The following is an 11,462-nucleotide window of genomic DNA, read 5'->3' on the forward strand; positions in this document are numbered from 1 at the left end:
ATTATTCTAGAATTGTGTATTTATACTACGTACTATCAAGCGTTGGGCTAGAGCTCAGTCGAGTTTATGTTTTAAGGCAAAGGTCGCGTTATTTCGGATATCCATATTATGCCTACCCATGTGGTTTTATATATCTCAGCTGTAGTATTTCAATCTCGATATATATTCTTTTTTTCTAAACATTGCAGTAATACCGAATGCATTGGTTAACATTGTAGTCAAGTTGATTCATACGAAACACGAGAACAAATCCTTTTGCGCGTCACTCTGCGTAAACTAGGCTACAGTAAACGGACGTTTTAGTGCGCAATGGCGACTGTAACCTCTACCAGACCTTATCATATTATAATATTCGGAGCCTCCGGTTTTACCGGGCAGTTTGTGGTGGAAGAGGTAGCCCGGAGCGCCTTCGAAGGACCCAGCGGGTCTCTGAAATGGGCCTTGGCCGGGCGTAGCAGACAGCGGCTGGAGGGAGTTCTGAACCAAGCCGCCGAGACCCTCCGTACGTGTTTGACACTAAATCAGAAAAGATAAGCGAGTGCCTGCTGCCAGTAAAATAATGATTTTATGTCAAGCATGGTTTGACTAGGCTACTACTGTATAACCATTAACAGCGGCAACGGTTTCAGTTGCTTTTAAACGACAAGGCCTATACACTTGCATTTTTTTGTAAAAGGTCTTCAGTTTCTCTGCAGGGGAACCATTTTTATAGCGGTTCTTCCAATACACCTTTGTATAACAATTTGTACGGTTCTGCATTGCACTGATAGAACCAGAGGGTTCTTCATTACACTGTAAAATAAAAAAAATCCCGGCTTCAGGTTGAAGTGAAAATATGGTATACCCGTAGGAAAAAGAATTTGCAGTCAGAGTGCTGTATAACTGCAGTACACGCAAATACTGCATCCAAAATATACTTTTTTTTACAACAGTAATTTTGCAGTGTAACTGCAGCTAGAGTGGAGTATAACAGCAGCTGTACACGGCAGTTATTCTGCAATTACTGTGTCCAAAATACAAGTGGACTGCAGTTACTGCACTTTTACTGCAGGTTCAAAACTGAAATCATTTTTTGTAAGGGAATATACAAAAATATACTTTATTGTTAGAGCTGGATTAAGGTGATGTTTCTGTATATATATATATATATATATATATTAATCTCACAAGGAACTCTGGGTTTAATTTTGACCCTTTAGGGTAACCCAATTGGGTTCTACATAGAACCCTCTTGTTGCAGGATTCTGTCATCTGTCCCTATGGGGGAACCTTTTGGGGTGCCACATAGAACCCTTTGATTTGTCCCTGTAGGGGAACCCTTTTGAGTTCCATTTAGAACCCTCATGAATAACCCTCTGGTTCCAGGTAAAACCAATGACAGGTCTACATATATACTTATAGGATACTTCAGATGTGTTTATGGCATACACTGTTAGGTACTCGCCTGTCGGTGAGTACTGGTCAGTACCATTAAGGATACATGTGTGCAAATCTAGTATAACGGTACATTTTTCTATTCAATATAAAGTAAAATCATTACTGCCCTCTGAAATGTAGGTGGGGGCAGTACTGGCAGGGGCTCATTAGCATATCTGAGGGCATGATCTAAAATATGTTGTATTTGTGCCAACTATTAGTGGAAGTGTTGTACCAGTTTAAGTGGTTTAATTGTTATGTTGATGAAGGTTGAGCACCTCGTTTGTCCACTCCAGTTCTACAATCTTTGTAAGAGCTTATGACAATTAAGAGTTACACTGTTAAGAGGTTACTGTGTATTTACCAGTAACTTAATGGCAGTTGGCCACAAGGAATTTCATTTTTCCCCCGTCTATAATTTACTGTCCGCTTGCTGCAAGTAGTTATTTTAAAATTCAGTAACTTCCTGTGACTGATCTCTGTCGCACTCACTGACCAGATGGTGTGGCTGGACGGTCAGTTGGTTGTCAACAAAGAGGTTGAGGCCAGTTGAGGCTGAGATCCAAGTGTGCTAACCACAAAGGATTCTTAGTAGTTGTCAACTAATGCTAAGCTTGTAATCAGTATAGGTCAGTGAAAGTACAGTAAGTTACTGTGAATTTTACACTAACTTCTGACAGCTAGTTGCCAGTTAGGTAACGCAAACTTCCAGTCAGCTAACGCCCATTAAGTTACTGTGAAATACACAGCAGTGTTTGCCCTATAATTCATTCAAATTGTTGCCACCGCGGCAAAGAAATATGGAGTCATTTTAGACATTTCTGTCGAGATGCGCTTTTAAATGGATAGTCATTGGCTCCATGACTGGAAGTCTATGGGAACAGCTAGCATATCATTGCGCTAACACTAGTAACAATGCAACCCCACCCCCCTGCTAACCTTGCCACCACGGCTGGAGAAAACAAATCCCCGGGGAAACACTGCACAGTAACCTCTTAACAGTGCAGCTCTTCATGGTCACAAAGATTGCAGAACTGTCAGTGTTACAAGTAAAAGAGGTGCTCAACCTTTAACAACATAACCACCAACCACTTAAACTGGTACAACACTGGGCACAAATACACAACATTCACTAACTTGTGGTTTACTGTACTTTCACTGCAACCAGTAGCCTCTAGTGTACTGTAAAATTACAGGAACCTTTTTAACAATCTATCGTTTCATGGCATAAAGCAAAACATGGAGGAGAGGGAAAGAACAGGATGGTTCTTCACAGCCATCACAGCAGTGAAGAACCCGACCTGAAAAATGGTGACACATATCACCCTCACCTCTGACAAAGAACCCCTCAGGAACTTTTTTTTGTTTTTTTTGTTGTATGCGCACTCAGTGTCCGTTGTTCTCTACGGGTGAACAACAACACTGCTGAACTTGACCGTTAAACAGGTGTCTTGATATTTAACTGGGTACACAGGGACTCTGCTGTTTAAACTTAGTTGATATTGATCCCACTGGCTTGCGACTTGCTTAATAATGGTCACCAATGCAAACAATATGATCAGTGATTCAGAGGGGTTGGGTTAAATGCGGAAGACACATTTCAGTTGAGTACATGCAGTTGTACAACGGACTAGGTATTCCCCTTTCCCTTTCTAAATGCCTAATTTAAATATGGCATTAAGCTATGATTTGCTGTAAATGTGTGCGTTTTAACCCATGCGTGCATTCAGTACGACTTTGCTCTCTGTTTCCAGGTAAGCCGGAGTTAAGGACTGAAGTTGAAATCATTGTGGCTGATGTTTCCCAAGCAGATTCATTGGCCATCATGTGCCAACAAGGACTGGTTGTTCTCAACTGTGTGGGGCCAGTAAGTCTACAGTAATAATGAGTGTTGTTGTTATTGATACCTGGGATGAGGGCTGGCCTTTTGGGGTGTCATTTGTCCAGACTCCCAAGTTACTCTTGTCCCCAATGATAATTGGAAAGCTTGTTAGGAATATGCTGCCTGTGTAGCTGTGGCCACGGTACTGCTGTACAGTACAGTCGACTCAGCTTTACCAGTGCGTATGGAACCGTAATAGCATGTGGTCAATTGCAAAGGTATGGCAATTTGATAGGGAGATGATACTTTTGATAAAGGGTTGATGACACGCATTCTCTCTCACACACACACACACACACACACACACACACACACACACACACACACACACACACACACCTCCATTAACACCCAAATCTTATGGAGTCCTTTTTCTTGTCTCCCTAGTACAGGTTCTATGGTGAGCCAGTGGTTAAGGCCTGCATAGAGAATGGAGCCCACTGCGTAGACATCTGTGGAGAACCTCAGGTAGTAGGCTCTGTCGTTACACAACACCGTCATATTAAATGTCCCTCTTTATGGCTCAATTCAGTGCCTTCACTTAGCCTCGGCCTCCAACCTAGTTTTATTACTGTCTTTACAGAGACAACGATGGTAGGATATGCATTCGGATTTTAGGAGCTTTATGCTCATATCATCCCTATTGCCAACATAGTCTGGTCGAAAGCAGTGCATGCCTTTTGGGATGCACCCCATGTCTCTCTGCTAGGTGTTTTTACGGTGGCCTTGTGTTGTGGTTCCGTAGTTCCTGGAGAGAATGCAACTGGAGTACCACAGCAGAGCGATGGACAGTGGAGTGTATGTGATTGGCAGCTGTGGCTTTGACTCCATACCAGCTGACATGGGCATCCTGTACACAAAGAACCAGTTTAAAGGTAGAGAGCTACACTGTTAATTGGGGGGTGTGAAAGTAAAAAAAAAAAAAAAATATTATAGAGAAACAGCACTTGTTTGTGTCTCTGGGTTTGTGATGGCAGCCGTCTGTGAAGAAGACACAGTTCTCATACTTATTTTTGCCCTTGACATTGTATCTGCAGGCTCTTTCTGCTTTACTGGGGTTTTTCCTTTTATCAATGATGAATTACAGCAGCATTTTAGGCAAAGAATATGTTTGTGATTTTAGCTGAATTCCAGACAGGGCGATACAGCTACAGTACACAATTAACTCACTGTGTTAGTACCCTTTTCCAATGAGGTTTCTATCGGTGTGCTCGTCCAGTCTGTCCTTGAGTAAAGGATGTATAATAACCCTGTGTCATATCTGTTAACAGGAACACTGACAGCTGTGGAGAGCTTCCTGACTATACACACTGGTCCTGAGGTAGACAGCTCTATCACTTCCGGTTTCCTACATGCACTATGGGAAATGTAGTCATTACAAGTGATCTACTGTTGAGATGATTCCAAGGTCCACACCATTGTTTTGTTTAGATCCAGCTATATGCCTCAATCCTGAATGAATAGGAACTATAGGCACCATCTAATTTCATCATTTCGTTAGACACAACAAATGGCATGGGACACGGACTAGTAAACCACTTTTGAGGTCTGAAAATGTCAACAAACAATTTGTTTGTTGTCATGGGGAATTCTGATAGACATTCATTTTGGAGTGAACCATTCCTTTAATAGTTTGTTTGTTGTGATGGTGACTTGGCTTAAGCTTTGGGATATTCCTTCCCTGGGTAGGGAGGCTGTGCCCACGACGGCACATGGCAGTCCGCCATCTACGGCTTTGCAGACAGCGGCTCCCTGAGGAAGCTGAGGAAGAAATTTGGCCACCAACCTCTCCCAGTTGTAGGAGCCACGGTCAAGAAGAGGTATTGGCAGATGTCTAATGTACAGACAGTCTGTGTTCACTCCATTTCTAGTCAAAGTCATTGCATTTGATTGGTATGGCACAGTTGTTGCTTGGCAATGCTGAAGTGGATTTAGAGGACTTGTCTATCAATATAGATGAAATGAGTTGATGGCGTCTGTCTGTGCTGAATTCTGTGGGATGCTGAAAATTGTATTTAGTGTATTTGGAAGTAAACTGACGTATGTGTGTGTGTGTGTGTGTGTGTGTGTGTATTCCTCAGGGGTAGCCTCTTCTTCAGTAAGGAGATTGACCAGTATGCCATACCCTTCATGGGCTCAGACCCATCAGTAGTCAGGAGATCCCAGCGCTTCCTATATGAGGGCCATCAGGAGTTACCAGTAAGATCTAACACAACTACACACCTCTATTGCCTGACTGGCTGCCTGCGTTCAGTCACTCAACGATGCTACATTGTGGTCTTGCTGATGCGTAGAGGTTTGGCAAGGCAAGAAAACAATCAGTTGGCTGAAGCAGAAACAGACTGGTACCCAGGCTACCCCTCCTTTGCCCAGTATTTGATCCATTATGGCTAGTCTATACAACCTGCTCAATACAGAGACCGCTGTCAAACCCCATCTACTGCCACATGCAATACCCAGAGGGGTACACGGTCCACTGTAGCTCAGTTGGTAGAGCATGGCACTTGCAGCGCCTCAATAGTAGGTTCGATTCCTGGGACCACCCGTATGTGTTTTGTATGCGCGTATGACGGTAAGTCGCTTTGGATAAAAGCGTCCGCGAAATTACGTTATTATTCTGTCATGTCCATAGTCTACCTCAGTATCTACGTCTCTCCCCTTCCTTGCTTTCACAACTCCTAATTAGGTCAAACAACTCTGTCTGTCAAACTTTTATTCCATTTACTAGCTTCCTATGAAACTATATAATGAAGCCTCATTTACTCACAAACATCCAATGTGGAGAGAAATGGATTGTAAAGAACCCCTGTCTTTCTTCACGTGGGGAGAAATAGACTGTAAAGAACCCCTGTCTTTCTTCATGTAGAGAGAGATAGATTGTAAAGAACCCCTGTCTTTCTTCACGTGGGGAAAAATAGATTGTAAAGAATTCCTGTCTTTCTTCATATAGAGAGAGAGATTGTAAAGAACCCCTGTCTTTCTTCACGTGGAGAGAGAGAGATTGTAAAGAACCCCTGTCTTTCTTCATATGGAGATAGATTGTAAAGAACCCCTGTCTTTCTTCATGTGGAGAGAGAGAGATTGTAAGAACCCCTGTCTGTCTTCATATGGAGATAGATTGTAAAGAACCCCTGTCTTTCTTCATGTGGAGAGAGAGAGATTGTAAGAACCCCTGTCTGTCTTCATATGGAGATAGATTGTAAAGAACCCCTGTCTTTCTTCATGTGGAGAGAGAGATTGTAAAGAACCCCTGTCTTTCTTCATATGGAGAGAGATTGTAAAGAACCCCTGTTTTCTTAATGTGGAGAAAGATTGTAAAGAACCCCTGTCTTTCTTCATATGGAGAGAGATTGTAAAGAACCCCTGTTTTCTTAATGTGGAGAAAGATTGTAAAGAACCCCTGTCTTGCTTCATGTGGAGAAAGATTGTAAAGAACCCCTGTCTTGCTTCATGTGGAGAGAGATAAATGATAATGAGTCATACAGCAGCTCCAAGTGATTCATCAGCTTTCTCTCCTCATTATCTCTGTGGGGTGACTCAACACTGCTCCTGGCCAATATAGTGCACTAGAGATTATAGTGCCTGTGATGTAGGTGACAGCAGTAGCTTACAGGATCATGCAGGAGTTAAAAGTTATTTATCGAGTTCCCTTCTCTTTCTACTTCTCTCCTTCTTTCTTTCTCTCTCCCTTTCTTTCCCCCTCCCGCCTCCCTCTTCAGGTCCAGTACTCTGCGTATGTAGGGGTCGGTGGTGTCTGGTCGTTGATAAAGATGTTCTGTGGTGGCCTGCTCTTCTGGTTCCTAGGGAAGTTCGGCCTGGGAAGGAAGCTCCTCATTACGGTGTGTGTCCAAAATGGCTATTGTCTATATAGTTCACTACTTTTGACCAGAGCCCAAGACCATGTTCCCTATATTGTGCACTACTTTTGACCTGGGCCCCGACAGTGTATTTCTCCACATTAGATGTCTGTGGAAATTATATTAACCAAGTAGTTTGGTTACCAATCTTGTAAAAAATAGTCAGTCACAGTTGGTTGGCTTAATTAAGGGTAGTTAATGGAGTGCAGAAAAGACACAAACAAATGGTCTGTCAGATCTGTGTGACTATAACATACAGTTACTGTACAGTGATAACAAGAAGAAAAATGACCTGTGTTGGAGATGGGAGGTAATCAGCTCAATTTTCTGGTGAATTGGTTGATGTTTCTACTCCTCAGTTTCCAGAGTTCTTCTCCTTTGGCGTGTTCACCAAGGCTGGACCCAGCAGGAAGCAGGTACAGTAGTGGACTCAGGCCTGATGGAAACAGTACATGAATGGCCCGGTCATAGCCATGTGTCTAGTGAGAAGAACCTCCATAAACGTTTCATGCTTAAGTCAAGTTTTGAATGCAGGCATTGTAGAATGTTGATAACATATATATATATATTTTTAAAGCACTATATTTTATCAGTTTATGGAATTGGAGGTTAGCATTCATAACTTGAAGCGCTAAGACTCCTCTTCTCTCCTCTGCCAGATGGAGGGAACATCTTTCAGTCTGACGTTTTTCGGGGAGGGCTATGCTGAGGGGCTGGACCCGTCTCAGGGAAGACCCAACGCTAGGATCTGTACCCAGATACACGGAGCAGGTAATACATGATCTCTGATTGTAGCCTTGTTTTTGGTTTAGTTGTAATGCAGGTCAGGGTCATGTCTATTCATGCTCTGTCCAATGTCCACACAGTGCTTATTATTTTCTTCGTTTTGATTATCATTGGTCTACTATAGTTTTTGTTGATAAACTATGTTGACTTTCATTGGTCCACAGAGCCTGGCTATGTAGCCACACCTGTTGCTATGGTACAGGCAGCTATCACTGTGCTGAATGAACCACAATTCCTTCCTATAAAGTGAGTCAGGTGCCTCTCACTCTCTCTCTCTCGTGAATATTTTATAGTTCTACAAGGAATAAAGTCCTACACACTGATACATCAAATATGCAGCTATCATTACTGTTCACATTGGTACATCAGATATGCAGCTATCATTACTGTTCACATTGGTACATCAGATATGCAGCTATCATTACTGTTCACATTGGTACATCAGATATGCAGCTATCATTACTGTTCACATTGGTACATCAGATATGCAGCTATCATTACTGTTCACACTGGTACATCAAATATGCAGCTATCATTACAATGTAACAGTACATATATATGGTAATATATGCATGTACAGGACCTAGAAGTAAACACTATGTTGTCATTGACAGGGGAGGAGTGTACAGTCCAGGAGCTGCATTTGCCAGGACAACTCTCATTGACCGCCTCAACAGACATGGCCTGGTGTTCTCAGTGAAGAGATTCTGACGAAAGGGTCTGAGAAAAAGGACTTCTGTCTGTGCCCAATCCCATATCCAACCCGTAGGACATGTTTGGCTGCTAAATTCTGGTGCATTTCGTGCATCTGGGTGGCGGTGGCATTTCTATTATATCTGAGAGGTTTGGATTTGAACAGTTTGTTTTTGTTAGCAATATAGAAATTGGTAATATCTTCACTTTGCCCTCTGGTGGGCTTGGTAGTATATTCACCATATTTCTTATACCCATCCAATCCTTTCAGATCTACATGAAGTGCCATGGTGTACAGGCGAATAGGGTGTTGAGCGATACTCAAACCCCCTATCACCCCCTAGCCCTAGTCCCACCAGCTCTGCGTATCTATTGCTTAACGCGATGACTGCTGTGGTCAAATGTTAGAGGAAATACTGGATGTCAATATTAGGTCACATGGACAAACCTCATCCCCTTAAAGTTGTATCTGTCTCCCCTTAGAGCCGTACACTATCAGGCTGAGGACACAGGCATTCAGACAGCCGGCCACATTGTTACCATTCTCGTCTGAAGTCTGTGTGTCTCTCGTGGCCCGTTTCAACTCTCCTTTTAATGGCTTCACAATTTTGGTCATGCAGAGGTGTCACTCAATCTCTCGGTGGGTTTCAAATCAATTGTCCGTAATACAAGTGACTTATTCGTGCTGTTAATGTGTAAGGGAGTGTCCTTGACCCAGATTATACAGCTCTCCACAGTAGGATGTAGTGGAGGACTAGTCTAAGGGCACTTTGTGTGGTCTTGTAGCCAAGAAAGGACTGTGGCCTCTCGGTTCTTTATTCTGTGTTTTAATCCACATTTTAACACACATATTTTGCCACAGTGTGCGTGCGTGTGCTCGTCACATGGCATTTAATCAGACTAGTCCAAGGGCATTATAAGAAAGATACTTCCGAATAATACCAGTGTTTTATACACGTGGCGCTATTCTGTTTTTGTGTTATGTAAAAAGAACAAGCAAGCAGTACATACTGCTCTGTACAAGTATAAACACACACATATGGTAACCAAATATCGCCTCAGACTGTGCGACCTAAATCATGTTTATAAGCTAACAAAAATGGTTTCAAATGAGGTCTACACCAATGCCCATCAGCACATTCAGGACCCAACCTCCCCACTAGGTGGTGGTGTTTCTCTAATTACACATTCCCTTCCCACTTCCCAAATATTTACACGCCACGAACTAGATGAGCTGTCAGTTAAGGTAATTCGCCTGTGAGAGGAGGCATGGGATGGTACAATATTTAACCTCAAATAAAAGTCCATGTATACACTTTTAGCCAGAATGGATGGGGGAGGCGGGGTTTATCATGGGTAACAGATGTGGTTACGTGAATGAGGAGGGTCAAGGTTGGAAGGACCTGGGAGGCATTGTCTCTAGACTGTGACTCAACCTCCTTTCTCTTACCTCCTTAGCCTCCCTTCCCTCTTCAGCTCTGTCTCTCCTCTTCCACCACCACTATCGCAACAACTCTGTTAGCAGAGCATTACAGAGAGAGAGAGAGAAAGGGAGAGAGAGACAGAGAGAGCAGTGTCCTCGTTCTACTGTAGTGATACAGAGGGAAATAGACGGGTTTGTTCAATCATAAAACTGTGGGAGAGTAATTGTTAAGTAGCGTGGTTAAGTACAGGGTGTATAGCATAGCTATACGTGTTGCTGAGGAAACGAACAGGGAAAGGGAGAAAGAGAGCAAGACAGGAGGATGCAGTGGTTTGTTTCCCTATGCACATAGGCTACAGGAGCCCCATCCCACTTCCCTGCCCTCCTCTCCCTCCCCCACATCCCGCCATCGTGGGTGTGATGTTATTCATGCCATCTCCCTCACCATGGCCAGCTCGTCCCCTCTTCTATCTCCCTCTCCTTTCCCCTCATCTCTTCTATCTCCCTCTCCTTTCCCCTCATCTCTTCTAGCTCCCTCTCCTTTCCCCTCATCTCTTCTAGCTCCCTCTCCTTTCCCCTCATCTCTTCTAGCTCCCTCTCCTTTCCCCTCATCTCTTCTATCTCCCTCTCCTTTCCCCTCATCTCTTCTATCTCCCTCTCCTTTCCCCTCATCTCTTCTATCTCCCTCTCCTTTCCCCTCATCTCTTCATCCCCTCATCTCTTCCTCCCCTCTTCTATCTCCCTCTCCTTTCCCCTCATCTCTTCTATCTCCCTCTCCTTTCCCCTCATCTCTTCCTCCCCTCTTCTATCTCCCTCTTCAATCACCTTTCTACTCCTCAATCCTCTCCTGCTGTCTTGTCTCCTCTTCACTTCTCCTTTGCTCTCTCCCACTCTCCACTCCCACTCTCCATCTCCTCTTATATCCTCCCCTCTTCTGACTGATCCCTTCCTCAGTCCAGCAAACAGCCTCCACTCTACCAGTTAGGCATGATGTTTAGAGTGGGCTGCTGAACAAAACACCTATCGGGCGCTCCCAGCCCCGCATTCACTCTCTATTTAACTATCTCTCTCTCCCTTTCTCTCTTGTCTTTTCTGTTCTTCCTTTCTTTCTCCTCTGACTTTCTGTTTACCTTATCTCTCTTCCCCGCCATCTCTTTCTATTTCTTTCTCCTCTGACTTTCTGTTTACCTTATCTCTCTTCCCCGCCATCTCTTTCTATTTCTTTCATCCTCTGACTTTCTGTTTACCTTATCTCTCTTCCCCGCCATCTCTTTCTATTTCTTTCTTTCATCCTCTGACTTTCTGTTTACCTTATCTCTCTTCCCCGCCATCTCTTTCTATTTCTTTCTTTCATCCTCTGACTTTCTGTTTACCTTATCTCTCTTCCCCGCCATCTCTTTCTATT

General features: G+C 43.4%; 1 protein-coding gene across 1 annotated transcript; it reads left to right on the forward strand.

Moving 5' to 3' along the window:
- Positions 1–3: 3 nt before the first annotated feature.
- Positions 4–11,240, forward strand: sccpdhb (saccharopine dehydrogenase b). The gene is made up of 12 exons (XM_020496854.2): positions 4–502; positions 3,171–3,283; positions 3,686–3,766; positions 4,044–4,173; positions 4,570–4,619; positions 4,988–5,118; positions 5,380–5,497; positions 7,018–7,137; positions 7,515–7,571; positions 7,815–7,926; positions 8,106–8,187; positions 8,556–11,240. Exons 1-12 carry the CDS (start codon positions 310–312, stop codon positions 8,650–8,652), a joined length of 1,284 nt encoding a protein of 427 aa, XP_020352443.1. The 5' UTR covers positions 4–309; the 3' UTR covers positions 8,653–11,240.
- The last annotated feature ends 222 nt before the right edge of the window (positions 11,241–11,462 follow it).

The sequence above is a fragment of the Oncorhynchus kisutch genome, linkage group LG12 (genome assembly GCF_002021735.2).
Source record: "Oncorhynchus kisutch isolate 150728-3 linkage group LG12, Okis_V2, whole genome shotgun sequence".
Classification (NCBI taxonomy): Eukaryota; Metazoa; Chordata; class Actinopteri; order Salmoniformes; family Salmonidae; genus Oncorhynchus; species Oncorhynchus kisutch.